Raw genomic sequence first — 17,245 nt, 5'->3', positions numbered from 1 at the left:
GGCTGCTGGGCAGTGGTGTTTCCAGCCACAGAACATCACCCCATGAGTGGTTTGCCAGAGGAATGTGGTCAGCAAGCTCTGGAAAGCTGTTGTAGCCAGTGCAGGAGTGGCCCCCAGTAAGGAAGGATGTGGAGTAACTGGAGAACAGTTGGAAGGAGCCTGTTGACCTCTCCTGGGCATGGGCCCAAGGGGAGGAGGTTCTGGGGTGTCTAAAAGCAGCCTTTTAGACAGCCCTTCTTGAAGGGCAGTTCCAAACTGGAGGGAGCCAACCCTCCTGTGGTGCCAGGTGTGTCCCAAGGTGGGGCTTCCATGTGCAGATTGGGAAAAGGAGCTGTTCAGTGCCCAGCAGGGTGGGACAGCCCCAGGCCAGGCACCCAGAGGAGCTGAGGTCTGTCTGTCCTTGGAGATGTTCAGTCCTTGAGTGAAGGACAACCATCCCTCCTTCACTCAAGGCTCAAAGGAAGTCCTGAGCAGCAGGATCAGGTAGCCCTGCTGGGAGCAGATTTGGGAGACAGGAGGCTTCAGAGGTTCCTCCTGAGAGAAATCCTTCAGTACAACAGCCAAACTCCAGTTCTTTACCTGCTGGAGCCCCTGCAGGTAACAAAGGGCTGATCAAAGCTGCTGTGGGAGCTGAACCCTGCCCAGCACAGGCCTCTGCTGTGGAGATGTCCCTGTGCCACTGACTGTCCAGCAGGAAGGTAATTCCTGGGAGAGAGGTCAAGAGGGGCTTGGAGCACCAACCAGCCACCACCCTGGTGTGCTCAGCCTCCTTAGGGAGTGACCACTCTGTGCCCCTCTGGCAGCCAAGAGGGTGTCCTGGGTGACTGGGAATGGCCCCTCCAGGCCCTCTGGGGCTCAGAGCTCCAGTTTGTCCCCTGTGGACACTGAGATAATTCATGGCAGTGTTCCTTGATGGAGGCCATGAGCTGCCCTGGGAGATCAGCAGGGGGTGACTGATTGTCCTTCACCAAGCCTGGCCCTCCCACGGAGGAGAAAGGGAGCCCTGATTGCTGCTTGTCCCCTCGTCACCTGACCAGTGACATATGTGGGGGTCCCTGGGCTTGGGGACCCTGGAGGCCTTGGGTCAGATGTGCTGGCTGGAGATACCAAATCCTGGAACGGTTTGGGTTGGAAGGAACCTTAAAGTCCATCCAGCTTCAACCCCCTGCCATGGGCAGGGACACCTTCCACTAGCCCAGGTTGCTCATTGTCACCTGGTGTAGACCCCCTCTGGCCAAGCACCCCTTTGTCCCTGGGGTGCTGAGGAGGGCACCAGGAAAGGTTGTGTCCCCTCGGGCTGGCACCGTCACAGACCTCCTGAGGTGCTGAGCAGGTGCTGGATCAGCTCCACTGCAGGTTCCTTCTCCCATTGGGCAGAGGAAGAGGAAGGTCCAAGGGCAGGTCTCAGCTTGGAAGCTCTGCCTGCCCCGTGCTGTCAGGGGGGGAGGGGTGGGGCTGATCCAGTCTCATCTGCCCCCGAGGTGCTGCTCAGGCACTGGGGGTCACTGGGGCTGGGGGGGTGTGCCAGCCACAGACTGGGGATGCTGGGGGGGCTTTGAGCCCCCCCAGTCTGAACATGACCCTTAGAGCTCCTCTCTGCTCAAACCAGGCTGAGCTGAACCTGCCCCCTCCAGCCTGGGCTGCTGTGGGGTTTGCTTGTTAAAGCTCTGCCCGTGCTGATGGGAACGGGCTGAGCTGCAGAGCTCAGGAGGGACAGGACGGGGCCAGGACTTGTCCCCCTCCCCACTCCCTGCCCCATCCTGCCTTCCCTCACACCCCTACCTCCTTCTGCCCCCCCCTCCCCCCCCCCACTTCTGCCCAAAAGTGACAAAAAGCAGGGCAGGGCTGGTATAGAGAGTGTCCAGGTGGGCTCTGGTGTGGGCAGGAGGGACCCTTGTCACCCTCCCTTTGTAACTCACCGCAGAAAACACCCCAGGAACGTCCTGGCCAGACAAAGCAGCTGCTGCCATGGTTTGGGTTTGGGCTGCAGAGCTGCCCCTGGACACCCAAAGGTGGACATGGGAGCCCTGGGGTGAGAAGGGTGCGGGCACAGGGGGGCTGGAGGCAGGGGCTTGGAAAAGAGGGAGAGGGGACAGAGACTGGCACAGCTCCCTGGAGCCTGGGCTGGGGGCTGGGACACCGGGATTCACCGTGGGAGGGGCTGGGAGGAGGGGGGGTGTGAGGGTGCCCCTGGGGGATGCAAGGAGCCCCCCTGAGTGCTGACTGCACCGGGAGGGGGCTGGAGCCTGATACCAGGGGGCACAGGAGGGACTTGCTGGAGTGGTAACACAAAATGGGTCCAAAAGGTCTAAATGGGGGTGAGTCATCCTGGAGAAGGGTGAGGGATGTGAGGTGAAACCACCAGCCTGGTCTTTTTAGCAACATCCACCACCTGGGGCTCAGAGCCCCTGTTCCCCCCAGGATGGCCCCTCCTGTGGATACCTGGGGCTGTGCTGCCTCCCCCCACGGGCTGGGTTTCACCTTCCACGGTGCTGTACCCCCCCACACACACAGCTGCAATAAACAGGAGTTATTTGGGGCTTCTCTCTCCAACAATTGTTCTGTTATCCCCAGGGGGTATACAGCCTTGCAGCATCCCCTAAAATCAGAGCAACTCGTGGGGGGTTCTTGGCTCGGGTGCTTCCTGAGGTGATATTGCCCACGCACTGGGGATGGGCCAGAACTGCCCTGTGCCCCCACTGCCATGGGCACCAGCACCCCTCGTCTCAGCACCCTCCCCTGGGACCCCCTTGGCTCCAGAGCTGGGCTCCCACAGCCAAAATCTGCACCAGACCCGGGACCAGTGAGGGGCTCAGTCCCAGCTGGGGGGTGGTACTGGTTGGGGGGCTCTGATAATGGTCAGGGGCCCTGATACTGGTTGGGAGCCTGGTACCAGTTCCAGTACAGTCTGGAGGGGTTCCAGGGCTGGCTGGGGACCAACTCGGGGCTGAGGACTACTCAAGGACTCGGTACCGGCTGAGGGGGGCTCTGTACAGCCTGGGGGGCTTCAATTCCAGCTGGGAAGCCTGGTAATGATGTGGAAGGGTTTGGTACCAGCTGGAGGGGCTGGTACTGCTGTGTGTGGAGGGAGTCCTGCACCGTCTGGGGGGGTGGGGGGCAGTAGTGCCTGGAGAGGGTCTGCTTTTGGCCTGGGGGGTCCAGACCTCGGAGGCTCCAGTATTGACTGGGGGGATCAAGTCCTGGTGCTCCTGTACCGTCTGGGCTGGGGGAGGACACGGTCCGATGCTGCCTGGAGGGGGTCTGGCACTGGCTGGTCCAGCCCAGTTCCAGCCGGAGTGGGAGGTACCCCGGACTGGCAGGGGGCTCCGGTCCCGGACGGGGGGGTGATGCCGATCGGGGGGTGATGCCGATCGGGGGGTGATGCCGGCCGGGGCTCCGGTGCTGCAGTGCCGCGGGTGCCAGCGGCGCTGCGGCAGCCGGGGCGGGGAGGGGGGGAAGGGGCCGGTACCGGGGGCGGCGGGGCCGGGTGGGGCGGGGCGGGCCCGGGGCGGTGCTGCCGGTGCCGCTGCCGGCGCTGCCGGTGCCGGTGCCGGTCCGGTCCGGCGGGCCCGGGGCCGCGGGCGGGGCGGGGGCGGGGGCGGCGCTGCCGGCCCGGCCCGGGGCGGGGGGGCCGGACGGGACGGTGACGGTCCCCGGCGCGGCGGGCCCGGCGCGGCCGCTGGCGGAGCATGAGGGAGCCATGAGCCCGCTGCGGGGCTGGCTGCTGGCCGCGCTGCTCTCGCTCGCCCCGCGGGCAGGTAGGTCCGGACCCGCTCCCGCTCCCGCACCGGCATCGCCCCCGGTACCGGCCCCGCATCGCCCCGCTCCGCTCCCGCTCCCGGCCCCGCCGCCGCCGCTGCGGCTTTTTCGCTGCATCGACACATTTTTCCGCAGCGCCGCCCCGCAGAGCCCCGGGAGGGGCCGGGCCCGCGACCCCCCCGCACCGGCACCGGCCCCGCACCTGCCCCCCGCTCCCGGCCCCGCACCACCCCCGGCCCCGCACCTGCCCCAGCCCCGCGGTCTCCCCCGGCCCCGCAGCCGCTCTGGCCCCGCGCCCCCCACCTCGCTGTGTTCGCAGCGGCCCCCCCGTGTCCCCTCTCCGGAGGCGACCCCATAGCAGCCCTTCATGTCCCCTCCAGGATGTGTCCCCATCTCGGTTCCCCCGTCCCCTGCGCGTCCCCATAGGTGTCCTCATAGCAGCTCTCCACATCCCCTTGGGATATGTCCCTATAGCGGCCACCCTGGGTGTCGCCTCCGAAGGTGTCCCTGCACCAGTCCTGCTGTCCCCTCGATGTCCCCTCTGGGAGGTGTCCCCATACCGGTCTTCCATCTCCCACTGGGTGGCGTCCCCAGCCTGGCCCTCACTGTCCCCTGGGTGTCCCCTCTCAGATGTGTCCCCATTCCAGTCCCCGTTTTCCCTGGATATTCCCTCTATGATATGCTGACACCCCCTCTAACCCTTCCTCCAGGTGTGATGGCATTTCTGAGTCCCCCCCATGTCCCCTGGGTGTCCCCTTTAGGATGTGCCACTGCATCTGAGGCCCCCTGAGCTTCCTCTCCCAGACGTGCTCCTATATCGGTCCCCTCCATCCCCTGGGCACTCCCCAGCCTGTGCTTCCTCGGTGTCCCCTCCTGGACACACCAGCGTACCTGGATGTCCCCCCGCGTCCCCAGCTGTCCAGCCACCCTCCACATTCCACGGGTGTGTCCTTCGGGATGCAGTGCCACACTCGGGGCACCCCCAGAGCATGTTTCCCAACTCCGTCTCCATGTGTCCCATTCCCTCGTGTACCTACCCCTCCTCATCCCCATCCCCCCATGTCCTCATCTTCCCGTGTCCCTGTCCCTCCTTGTCCCCATCCCTCTTCAACCCTATCCCCCCGTGTCCCAGCCCCCGTGTCCCAGCCCCCGGGGTCACCCCCGTCCCTGTCCCGCAGGTCCCGCCGCGCAGGCCGGGGCGGTGCCGCGGAGGGTCCCGCGGGCCGGATGGCAGGACGGGCGGGTGGTCTCCCAGATCACCCACCCCAGCAGGTTGGTGGGGCAGAGCTCGGGAGGAGGAGAAGTCTCAAAGCATCAGCTGGACACCAGGGTCAGGAATGAGCCTGGACGAAGAGGAAGAGGAGGAGGACCCGTAAGTGAACTGGAGCCCCCCACCCGCTCCCTGTCCGGGGTCCCAGGCGGGTGGCAGGTCCCCAGGCAGCCGCTGCTGCTGGTCCAGCTGCCTCCCAGTGCACGTGTGGGCACCAGCATCCCAAACCAGAGCCCTCGTCCCCGCAGGGACCATCCCACTGCCATTCACCCCGAAGGGACACCGAGCTGTGCCTCGAAATCCCATTAAATCTGGGTATTGGCAGCGCCCGGGCGTTGGGAGAGATGGAACGGGAGCGAGCAGGTGGCGGGCAGGGCTCCCACAGCATAAGGAATGAGCCACGGCTCTGCTGAGGAGGGATCCAGGCCCTGTGGGAGCAGCCCCCCGTGTCCCACCCTGTGCTGCTCCCCAACCCCCCCGGGCTCGGTGCGTCCTTTATCCCGCTGGCTGGTGCTCCCAGCGTTTCAGGGAGCGGTACACGCTCCCATCCGGCCCGGGGGGGTTGAGGCTCTGGCAGCCGCCCAGGCCGGCGCCCATCGATCCCCGCCCGCGCCGGGGAAAGGGGGGATGATGAGCTGCGCTCACCGCAAAGGTGATTTACACCCGGCATCGAGTGAAACCGCCGGACGCCGGGAAGCGCCGGCAGCCGCCGCGCTGGCGGGAGGCCAGGGAGGTGTTAAACCAGAGAGCCACGGGGGGCTGGAGCGGCGGAGGTCCCGGGAACTCGGGGCTGGGTCCCGGCGGCAGAGCCCCGGTGACTCTCTCCAGCCGCGCTGCCTGACCCCGGGGATGCGCTCTTGGCGCGGGACATCCCCTCCCGTGGTGACAAACGGGTTCTCCCCCCCCGCGTCTCCATCCCGGGCTGTGCCGGGTCCCGGCGAGGGGACAAGGCGCCCCGGGGAGGGTTTGCCTTTTCCCGGCTTCTCCGTGTGAAACGCCGGAGCTCCCGAGGGACCCGCTGGCAGGGCTGGGCTCTCACCCGTGCGGTGAGTTTGCGGGGTCTCAGGCCGCACCGCAGCGCTCGGCTCCCGCTGCCGCTCCAGCTCCATCTCCCGCTGCCGGCGGCAGGAATTAGGTCAGGAGCGCCGGGCGCCGCAGGGAGGGAGAAACGCCGGCTCGGCTTCGGCGGCCGAGCTGGGCCCAGCGCCGGGGGGACCCCCCACCCCACCCCGGCACCTGGGGAGGGGGCGATGGGACACGGGAGCCCTCCCGGTACCACGGGGGTGGTGATGGGATTGAGGATAAAAAAACCCAGTGATTTCCTTTATGCTGAATTTTTGGGGTTTAAAAATAAAAGTGCAGCTTCACGGGCTGCCTGTTTGGGTTGAGGTTTTAATTGTTATTTTAGTTATTAGTTTGGGGGGTGCTGACGGCCCGGGCTCTCCTGCAGGGGCTGCATCTGGCGCAGGTGAGCTTCGTGGTGCACGCCTTCGGCTCCGCCTTCACCCTCGACCTCCGGCTGAACCAGTGAGTGATGGGTGACCCCCGCGGGGGTCCTGGGGAGGGCACCCACCGTGGGGCTGCTGCTGCCCCCCAGCAGGAGGGAGGGGGTGGAGGAGCTGGGGGTGCTCGGGGATGGGGGAGTTGTGCAGAGCCGTCCCAGTTTCAGTACTGGGGGCTGAGCCCGTGGGGTCCATGAGGTGCCAGCACCCTCCCAAACTGGAGAGGGGTCCCACCGTGGGATGATTCCACGTATAGGGATAGCGGCAGGGCTCCCACACTGGGGTGATGTCGTGTGCATGGATGGCTGCTGTCGTCTCCCTCTTCCTCCTCTTCCTCCCCACCCCACGGCCTCTCACCCCCTACCTGCTCCCGGCAGCCACCTCCTCGCCTCTCACTACGTGGAGCGGCACCTCGGCGCGGGCGGCAACGGCAGCCACAGCACGGTAAGCTGCGTGCCACACCTTGCCAAGCCAAGCCATGCCACGCCAGCGCTGGGGTCATGGTGGCAGGTTTATAAATCCTACAGAAGCCCTGGAGTGGCCCCGACAGCAGCTCAGCACACACCCTCCCCCTGGGTGCCCCCGGGTGCCCCTGGTGTACCAGCTCGTGCATGGGCTGTTGCCATGGTGATGGGGGATGCTCCTCACACGGGGGCGGTGATGGGGATCCCCGCGTGCTGCGGGCGTACCCCGAGGGTGCCGGGCAGTGAGCCCCAGAGCCCCCAGCCTGGGGTGCAGCCCCTGGGGGTGCAGGGCGGGGTGGGCCCCCCGTGCTCAGCACCGTCCCCGCTCCGCAGGGCGCGGGGGAGCACTGCTACTACCAGGGCCGGATCCGGGGGCAGCCCCGCTCCTTCGCCGCCCTCTCCAGCTGCCAGGGCCTGCGGTGAGTACCCCGCCACTGCCAAAAGGGGAGCTGGGGGGACTGCACCCCTCTGCACCCCGACAACTCCGTCTCTGCTTGCAGGGGGGTCTTCTCGGACGGCCGAGCCACCTACCTGATCGAGCCCCAGGCGGGCGCCGAGCACGGGCAGGTGAGTGGTAGCACTGGGACCTGCCATGTGCTGCCTCAGTTCCCCCAGGCTGGGGGACAGCCCTGGGGACACGGGGTCGGGGCAGTCCCCTCTCCACACGTGGCCATGACACTCCTCTCCCCACGGCAGGGCCTCCGACCGCACGTCGTCCAGCGCGTCCCCAACTGCCCCCACCCGGGTGAGCCTCTGTGCAGAGCCGGCGCTCGTCCCCGGGGACTGGTGGCACTGTGTCCTGGTGTCCCACCAGCTTTGTCCCTTCCCTCCAGGCTGCCTTTTCCCTGTGCTGAGCCAGCGAGACACGGGTGGGATACCAAAGCTGCGGCGGCGGCGGCAGGTCAGCGGGGACAGCGGGGGACACAGGGCAGGGACACAGGACGTGGGGCAGGGACACAGGACGTGAGGCATGGGACAGAGGATGTGGGGCAGGGGACAAGGGCGCTTGACCTGGGTTGATCTCTGGCTGTTGGCTGCGGGTGCTGCTCCTGCCTGGGCTTCGGGACGCCCAGGGGACCCACTGGAATAATGCAGGGGCTCCATCCCAAGCCCACCTAGCGGTTTTCCTCACTCCCTGCATCTCAAACATCCCTGGCGGGGTCAGGAGCCCCGTCCGGGTGGCCGATCCGGCCGGGGCCGGCTCAGCGCGGGCTCCCTCCGCAGGTCCGCCGAGCCCAGCACACGGTGCACAGCGAGACCAAGTACATCGAGCTGGCCGTGGTGAACGACCACCAGCTGGTGAGCGTGGGGGTCCCCGGGGCTGGCAGGAGGGTGAGGGGTCAGGGTGGCCCCCCCCCAACCCTACCTGGTCCCTGGTGTCCCCCCAGTTCCTGCAGCTCCGCAAGTCCGTGGTTCTCACCAGCAACTTCGCCAAGTCCGTGGTCAACCTGGCTGACATGGTGAGGGGGGGGATCCCGGGGGAGGGAGGGGTTGTCTCTCGGGGGAATTTGTCTCTCGGGGTGGGTTGTAGCTGGGGGGCTTATCTCTGGTTTGTTCCTGGGGGGTTCATTCTCAGGGGATTTGTCCCCAGTGTGGGCTTATCCCTGGAGGGGGGGTTTGTCCCCAGTCCCTGGTGGTTTTGTCACTGGGGGTTTGTCCTTGAGGGGACTGTCCCCAGCAGCTGATGGGTTTGTCCCCAGGGAGCTTGTCTCTCATTCCTGGCAGGTTTATCCTGGGGGGTTGGTCCTCAGCACCGACTGGGTTGGTCCCTTGGGAGTTGATCCCCGGGGTGTTTGTCCCACTATTTTTTTTTTTCTCTGGCACTTGCTGGGTTTGTCCCATTGCTGGTTTTTCCCTGGGGAATTGTCCCTGGTGACGGATGTGTGTGTCCAGCTCCTGGGAGATTTGTCCCCAGGGGTTTGTTCCCAGTAACTGGTGGCTTTGTCCCTGGGAGGGGTCTCATCCCCAGCACCGTCCTCTCGTCCCCGCAGATCTACAAGGAGCAGCTCAACACCCGCATCGTGCTGGTGGCCATGGAGACGTGGGCGGCGGAGGATCGGATCCGGATGGGACCGGACTCCCTGGAGACCCTGAACGAGTTTGTGAAGTACCGGCGGGAGGGGCTGGCGGAGCACAGCGACACCGTCCACCTCTTCTCGTGAGCACCACGGCCCCGTGTGCCCCCCGGGCCCGGGGGTTGTGTCCCCCGTCTCCACCATCCTCTTCCTCGCAGGGGCCGGACGTTCCAGAGCAGCCGCAGCGGCACCGCCTTCGTGGGGGGCATTTGCTCCCCCGCCCGCGCCGGCGGCGTCAACGAGGTGGGTGCGGAGAGACCCCCGCGAGGGCGGGCTGGGCACAGGGACGGGGGTCCCCGCGGTGACACCCCGTGGCTCCTGTGTAGTACGGCAACGTGGCGGCCATGGCGGTGACACTGGCACAGACCCTGGGGCAGAACGTGGGCATGATGTGGAACAAGCACCGCACGGCCGCAGGTACCACCCGCCACCGCCGGGGGGATGGGGACAATGGGGACACACCGCGGTGCCGCCAGGCTGGCACGGGACAGCCGGCATCCCCCAGCCCCTCTCCTCTCCCCCCAGGGGACTGCCGGTGTCCGGACTCGTGGCTGGGCTGTATCATGGAGGACACAGGGTGGGTGCCCGCTCGGGGTGGCACTGCCACGTCCCCTGCACACCCCGTGTCACTGCTCCCGGCAGGGGCATCGCCGAGGGTCCTGCCCCGGTTCAGGTGCCTGGCGGTGCCCCAGGCAGGGCAGGGGGTGACAGTGGCCCCCACCCCACAGGTATTACCTCCCGAGGAAGTTTTCCCGATGCAGCATCGACGAGTACAACCAGTTCCTGCAGGACGGCGGCGGCAGCTGCCTCTTCAACAAACCCCTGAAGGTAACGGGCCCCCCGACTCCCGACCTTGGGGATCACAGCGGGGATTGATGCTCCGGGGGTGGCTCCCGGGGTCACCTGGGACTTGTGGTGTCCCCAGCCCCTGTCACAGCCAAGTTAACGGTGCCGGTGTTGAACCTGGGGTCACCGGCCGGGGAAGAGCTGCACCCTCGTGTTTGACAGCGGTTTGGGGGTGCTGCCGTTCCCCAGGGATGTGATGCCCTTTTTGGGGGGCTCGTGGCAGCACTTGGCTCGGGGTCCCCCCAGAAGCTCTCATGTGTGTGTGCCATGTCCCCCCCTTGGTCCCGGCAGCTCCTGGACCCTCCGGAGTGCGGCAACGGCTTCGTGGAGGCGGGCGAGGAGTGTGACTGTGGCTCGCTGGCGGTGAGCGGGGACGGGAGGCTGCTCACCACATGGGGGGCTGCTCCCCGACACTGTGGGAGCATCTCGGGGAGGCCAGAGGGCTGATGGCTGTGGTTCTGGCTGCTGTCCTGGCAGGAGTGTGCAAGGAGCGGGGGGAACTGCTGCAAGAAGTGCACCCTGACCCACGACGCCATGTGCAGTGATGGGCTCTGCTGCAAGGGCTGCAAGGTGTGGCGCTGGGGGGGCTCTGGATCTGGGGATCCCCTAAGGGTTCTGTCCCGTTCCTGATGTGTTGGTGTCACACCCTGTGCAGTACGAGCCACGGGGTGTGTCCTGCCGGGAGGCTGTGAACGAGTGTGACATCCCCGAGAGCTGCACCGGGGACTCCAGCCAGGTGAGTGGGGCTGGGGACACAGTGGGACACATTGTGGGGCCATGTGGCATCACCTGCCCTCTTTTCCACATCCCCACAGTGTCCCCCCAACCTCCACAAACTGGATGGATACTTCTGTGAGAATGAGCAGGTGAGTCCAGCCCTGTGTGGTCAGACAGGGCCCTGGAGCTGGGCATGTCCCCGTGGGCTCCAACATCGGGGCTTGGGCGTGTTTGTTGGAAGAGCATTGGGACTGTCCAAGGCCAGGTCGGACAGGGCTTGGAGCAACCTGGCCTAGTGGAAAGTGTCCCTGCCCATGGAAGGAGGGTGGAATGGATGCTCTTTAAGGTCCCTTCCATCCCAAACCAGTCTGTGCAGGTTTTGGGGTCAGCCGGGGTCCCTGTGTGCCCACTGCTGTCCCGTGGCTGTGCACACGTGAGGGTCCCACTCCTTGCACTGCATGAGCCAGGGCGGTGGGCTCGGGGCCAGGCACGTGTGGGGAGCTCATTGTCCCTGCACCATCTCCACAGCCATGCACATGTGGGAGAGCCTCTGCAGCCCCCAGTCCCTCTGCAGCCCCCTCACCCCTCTGCAGCCCCCTCACCCCTCTGCAGCCCCTGGTCCCTCTCCAGCCCCTGACTCCTCTCCCCTCTCACAGGGACGATGCTACGGCGGGCGCTGCAAAACCCGAGACCGTCAGTGCAATGCCCTGTGGGGCCGTGGTGAGTGTGGGCCTGGGGTGGGGGACACAGGGGGTGACAGGCGGGTGACGGGCAGGTGACACCCGCTCTCCCCCAGGCTCGGCCGAGCGCTTCTGCTACGAGAAGCTGAACGTGGAGGGGACGGAGCGGGGGAACTGCGGGCGCGAGGGCCCGGGCTGGCTGCAGTGCAACAAGCAGTGAGTGACCCTCGTCCCTGCACCCCCTCCCGGCGCCCCCCGCCACCCCAGTGACACCACCGCCGCCTTGCAGGGACGTCCTCTGCGGCTTCCTCCTCTGCGCCAACATCTCGGGGTCGCCGCGGGTGGGGGAGCTCAGCGGGGAAATCGCCACCACCACCTTCTTCCACCAGAACCGCTACGTGGACTGCAGGTGGGTGTCACCGCGGGGACAGCGGTGGCCCTGGGGCAGGGCGGTCCCGGTGCCACCCGCTCTGGCTGTCCCGGCACAGGGGGGGCCACGTGCAGCTGGTGGACGGCTCAGACCTGAGCTACGTGGAGGACGGGACGCCCTGCGGGCCCGGAATGCTCTGTCTCGACCGCAAATGCCTTCCAGCCACCGCCTTTAACTTCAGCTCCTGCCCCGGCAGCTGGGACGGGAAGATCTGCTGCGACCACGGGGTGAGGGGCACGGCGGGGACAGAGGGGACCCGGGGGGTGTCACGGTCACGGGGGTGACACCGTCCCTGCGTAGGTTTGCAGCAACGAGGGGAAGTGCATCTGCCGGACGGAGTGGACGGGGAAGGACTGCAGCGTCTACGACCCCATCCCGGAGCCGAAGCCGACGGGGGAGACGGAGCGATACAAGGGTCCGTGTGCCCGCGGGGGGGGGGACGGGCTCCCTGCAACCCCGCTGGCCCCAGGCACCGCAGACTGGGGGGGTCCGACTTTGTCCACATCCACACCGGGGATCCAGAGTGTCCCCCCACCCCGGTGCCGCAGCTCGGCTGGGTTTGCCCCCTCTCCCGGGTCCCCACAGCACTGGGGTGTCCCTGGGGCTGTGTCCCTGTGTCCCTGCGTCCCCTCCCCACTGAGGTGTCTCCCTATGGCTGGGTTTGTCCCCCTCCCAGGTCCTCACGGCACTAGGACTGCCCTGGGGCCGTGTCCTGGTGTCCTCATGTCCCCTTCCTACTGACATTGTTCCCTGTGGCTGGGCTTGTCCCTTCCCAAGTCCCCCTGGCACTAGGACATAGCTGGGGCTGTGTCCCCATGTCCCCGTGTCTCCTTCCCACTGACGTGTGACCCTGTCCCCTCCTCCCTGTCCCCTCTGTCACAGGTCCCAGTGGCACCAATATCATTATCGGCTCCATCGCGGGGGCCGTGCTGGTGGCTGCCATCGTCCTTGGGGGGACAGGCTGGGGATTTAAGTAAGCAGCCACCGCATGGCTCGTCCCCTCTGCTGCTGTCACTGGCCACGTCCTCCCCGTGCGCCGTCACCACCCCAGGACCAGGCCTGTGCCCCCCCGGGGCACTGCCAGTCCCCCCGGCTGGTCATCCCCTGCAGAGTGGCCCCCGGTCCCCTTGTCCCTGCCTGGTCCTCTGGCCCTGCCTGGTCCCTTGTCCCAGCCCCTGCCTGCCCCCTGGCCCTGCCTGCCCTGCCTGCATGTGCCATTGGGGTGTCACTGTCACCCCGACCCCGTGGCCGTGTCTGTCCCCAAGCATGGGGTGCCGGGGCGGGGGCTGTGTCAGTGGCCCCCTGTGTGTGCCCCTGCCTGGCACCGGGACACTGCTGCTGCCTGTGGGACCAGGGACACCGGGGGGGGGGAACACACCGTGGGGGACAGCAGAGACTTGGGGGTGGCACTAATGCTCCTCTCCTCTCCCCCTGCCACCCCCCCAAGGAACATCCGCCGAGGAAGGTACGACCCGGCGCAGCAGGGAGTGTAACCGTGTCCCCCCCATCGTCCCGTCACCGTCCCTGTCACCGTCACCGTCCGGCAGCCTGACGGCGTGGGAGCCCCCGGGCCCGTCTGTCCGTGTCGCTGTGTGTCCGGCCGTGCTGTCTCCATCTCTGTGCCCCCACAGCTGAACAGGGACAGCGGCTGGGGGGGCCTGGCAGCAGCCCCCCCCCGGTGCTGGCTCATTTCAGCTCAGTGTCCCCCCATGTGTCACCCCCTTGTCACAGCCCCCCACTAAACACACCCCACTTCTGTGTTGCAGGTCCGGGGGGGCCTGAGCGGGGCTGCTCTGCCCCACCCCCCCAGCGCCTCATTAACAGCAATTAAATGGGGCGGCGCTGCCGAGGGTCCGGCCGAGGAGGAGAGCGGTGGGGGGGCACCCGGGACCACCCCCCGACCCCCCCACTGCACCACCACGAATGTACAGGGACCCCCGGCCCCCCCGGGCTGGCGGCACTCGGCACCGGGATGAATGTACCTGCGGGGGCCAGCGGGGAGCCCCCGGCCCCACATCCCCCTCCCTGCCCCCCCAGCAACATCTTCCAGCCTGGGGGCCTGGGTCCCCCAAAAGGCAGCCCCGTGTCCCCCAGGATGAGGCCAGTATGCCCAATACCAGGCCAGCACCCCTCTCCCAGTGCAGGGCCTGGGAGTTGTGTCCCCCCAGCCCAGATGGGGACCAAGGACTGCACCCCCAGATGTGCTTCCCTCCCCCCCCAAAGTGGCTCAACAGCCCCCATATGGGATATATCCCCTCAAACTTCCCCCAACCCCCCATGTCATGGCTACATCCCCCAAGCCATGAGACCCCGAGGTCCCCAGTGGTGGGACCAGCACCCACAGGTGACAGCTCTTCCTCTGGGGTGGGGGCTGTCCCCCCACCACTTCCCCAGCTCAGGCAGGTGAACCCCAAACTGGTGACACTGGAGTTGGGGGGGGCAGGTGACAGCAGGGCCTTCCTCGGGGGACTGGGGCACAGGGTGAGCCCTGGACTGGTGGCACGTGGGGCACTTTCATGGGTGACACATGTCACCCCAGCCCCAGGACAGGCTCGTGGCACCTGTCCCCACCAGGATGGGTGTTCCCCACCCCCAGGGCAGGTGTGGGGGATGTGTGACCCTATCCCAAGGCATGTGGCACATGTCACTCTGCATGGGGTGACTCTGTAGGGCCACCCAACCCACAGCACCACAAAGCACCAGGGGCCACACTGGTCCCTTCAACCACTGGTGACGTTCAGCATGGAGGGGGACACCCCTGGTGACACTCGGGGTGTGTGTCTGTATGTGTGGGGACACTCCTGGGGACACTCAGCAGGGTGACAGCGGGGGATGACATGCCATGCCCATGGCAGTGTGGGGTGTCCCCTCTGTGTGTCCCCCTTGCCTGGTGTCCCTGCCCCACACCGAGCCCCTTTGCCGTGGAGACTGAGGGTGACCGAGGCTGTCCCCAAGCCAAGGCAGGAGGTGGCCCCAGCCTGGTGTGACAGCCCCGCTGGGCACCCACAGCACCCATGGGTAGCACCACAGGGGACGGGGTGGGGGGGGACAGCAGAATGGGGGTGGCTGGACATCCCCAGACTGGGCTTCTCTGGTGGCTTCTTGTGTGACATACGAGCGACGGGCTGGGGGACACGGGGACCTGAGGCCACCGTGGGCACGGGAGGGGTCTGGATCAACCCCCATCCCTATCACTGTCACCGCAGTGTCCCCACAGCTGTCACAGCCACAGCCCCGAGGTGCTTCCTGGGCGAGGGGACGCCTCTGGCTCAGAGCAAGAAGCCACCGTTGTCACTGGGTTTGGGGACATTAATATATATATATATATGTAATATCAGGACTTTTCTTAATGATTTTAACGCTGTAAGGGCGGGAGGGCGGGAGGGCCCACGGTGGGGATGAGGGGGGCACCCGTGGCGTGGCGGGGGGGACACCCGGTGCTTCCAGAACCAAGAGAGCAGAACCCCCCCCAGCCCCCGCAGGCTGAGCCCACGGGCCCCGTCCTGTCCCGCAGCCGGGGACAAGCACAGCGGGGCGGGGACCCCCCGTGCCCCCCTCACCGCACCGCCGCCATCCCGCACCGCCTCGCTCCGCTACCGCCCGCAGCCGGGCCGGGCCCGGGGGCTCCGCCGCCCCCGCCCAGCGCCCGTCGCGCCTCCGCTCCTGCTTTGCACGTGCTGGGAGCCGCTGGAGCCGCCGCTGGAGCCGCTGGAGCCGCTGGAGCCGGTGCCGGAGCTGCCGCGCGCTCCTGGCTCGGCCCCGGCTCCGGCCCCGGCCGCCTCCTGCAATGTCGCAGAAATTTATTTACAATAAAGGTTTGGAAAACGATGGGGCTCCGCTTCTCACCCGCGCGGGGACGGGGGCAAGGGCCTCCCCAGATTTCATCTGTGAGGATGCTCCGGCCCTTGGTCCCCTTCAACTCATCCCACTGACGTCTTCCCCATGTCCCACACTCCACGCGATTTCCATGTCTGGGCCGGGAGTCTCCCAGAATGGAGCCGATGGCACATGGTGAGTGCCACCAAGCTCCCTCCCTCCGAGCCTTTGCCAGGCTGAGGACCCTATCCCACCGCGGGGACAAGTGGCTGCTCTCTGTCCCACCACAGAGATGCTCATTCCCGGTGTGAGGACGCTGCTCCATCCCTGTCCCAGCACAGGGACAATGCTCCATCCCTGTCCCAGCACGGGCATCCGTCCCCGTCCCAGTACAAGGACACTGCTCCCACCCTATCCCACCATGGCCACCAGTCCCTGTCCCATCCCAGGGACCCCCTCAGCTGGGTGAGCACCGCACAGAATCCTGGAAGCGACCCCTGGAGAGGGGATCTGGGGGACGGGACCCCAGCTTCCAGAGGGACCTACGAGGGTGGAGCGTCTTCCCGTGGAACCAGTCCGGGTAATGCTGAGCGGGGGCTGGGCCGGGCTCCTGGGGACAGCCGGACTCCCTGGCACAGCGGGCCGATTCCTTGGAAAAGCCGGGCTTCTCGGCACAGCCACTCCACAGCCACCGACCAGGAGAGGGCTCTCCCAGCCCAGCCCATGCGCGCCTGGGCTGGACCCGCATCCCTGACGTCCCCGAGATGCTCCAGGGCCACGCGTGTCCCCGCGGCCCCAGCCCCGCTCTGGGAGGATGGACTGTGGGGACATGGGCACAGGCTGGGGGGACACGGGCACTGGCTGGGAGTGGGGGGGTGCAGTACATCCCCCGTGTCCGGGGTCCTTTGCTGGTAGACTCGGTGGCAGGTGGGGGGTCACCACGCGGGTGCCGCTCCTCTGGGGGACCCTTCTCTGCCCGCAGGGTACAAGGGGAAGGATGCAGAACAAGTCCTGCTGTTACCACCCCCCCCAGAACCCCCAAACACGGAGATGGAGGTGCCCCTCGCCCCGCAGAGCCCTGAAGGGACCCGTTCTGGTGCCCCCCACGCGTGGCAGGAAAACAACCCGGACCCAGCACCCTGTGAGGAGATGCTGAACACGGGGCCAATACTCTGACCCGGGGTGCTGGGGGTGCCCTGAGCACCTCGGGGGGCTGCCAGGGTGGTCCCTGGGAGCTGCCTCCTCGGGGGGAGATCCAGCCCCAGGTGGGGGGCTCCCTCTGGTTCTGGAAGGGTCCAGCCCATCTTATTAAAGGGATCATCATCGTCCTCTCGCTCTGCCCCCAGTGGCTGCAGCCTCACAGGGGGTGGTGTGGGGAGAGGAAGATGCTGGAGGTGCCTCTGGCTATGGCAGTGAGCACAGGGTGAGTGGGCACAGCAGAGCTGAGGGGTCTGCACCAGGAGCCCCCCATCACTGCCCCCTCACCACGGTGCCCTCCCAGACCAGGGCAAGACTGGGAGCAAATGGGGCTGTTTCCCCACCCCTGGCACCGTGAGCCTGTTGCTGCAGGGGTATCTTTGTACCCCATAAAGGCTTTAGTGCAGCTTTGCTCCAGCCACAGAGGAGCTGCACCACAGCACGGAGCTATTTTGGGCTGGTGTTGAGATACCAGCACGATGAGTGAGT

At 66.7% G+C, this 17,245-nt stretch overlaps 1 protein-coding gene across 1 annotated transcript; it reads left to right on the top strand.

The window, feature by feature from the left end:
* The first annotated feature begins 3,525 nt into the window (after window positions 1-3,525).
* ADAM11 (ADAM metallopeptidase domain 11) lies at window positions 3,526-15,080 on the top strand. Its single transcript, XM_027711951.2, has 26 exons — window positions 3,526-3,758; window positions 4,938-5,131; window positions 6,480-6,556; window positions 6,909-6,975; window positions 7,329-7,414; window positions 7,496-7,562; window positions 7,692-7,740; window positions 7,829-7,896; window positions 8,220-8,294; window positions 8,384-8,455; window positions 8,987-9,153; window positions 9,229-9,313; window positions 9,397-9,487; window positions 9,596-9,647; window positions 9,799-9,898; window positions 10,208-10,279; window positions 10,394-10,486; window positions 10,572-10,652; window positions 10,732-10,782; window positions 11,290-11,353; window positions 11,430-11,529; window positions 11,603-11,722; window positions 11,802-11,970; window positions 12,044-12,158; window positions 12,626-12,716; window positions 13,191-15,080. Exons 1-26 carry the CDS (start codon window positions 3,701-3,703, stop codon window positions 13,234-13,236), a joined length of 2,310 nt encoding a protein of 769 aa, XP_027567752.1. The 5' UTR covers window positions 3,526-3,700; the 3' UTR covers window positions 13,237-15,080.
* The last annotated feature ends 2,165 nt before the right edge of the window (window positions 15,081-17,245 follow it).

Source organism: Pipra filicauda, unplaced genomic scaffold (assembly GCF_003945595.2).
Source record: "Pipra filicauda isolate LSUMZ 115617 unplaced genomic scaffold, ASM394559v2 scaffold336_size1087642_pilon, whole genome shotgun sequence".
NCBI lineage: Eukaryota > Metazoa > Chordata > Aves > Passeriformes > Pipridae > Pipra > Pipra filicauda.
Note: the sequence above shows the minus strand (reverse complement) of the source record. Positions and strands in the feature narration are given on the sequence as shown.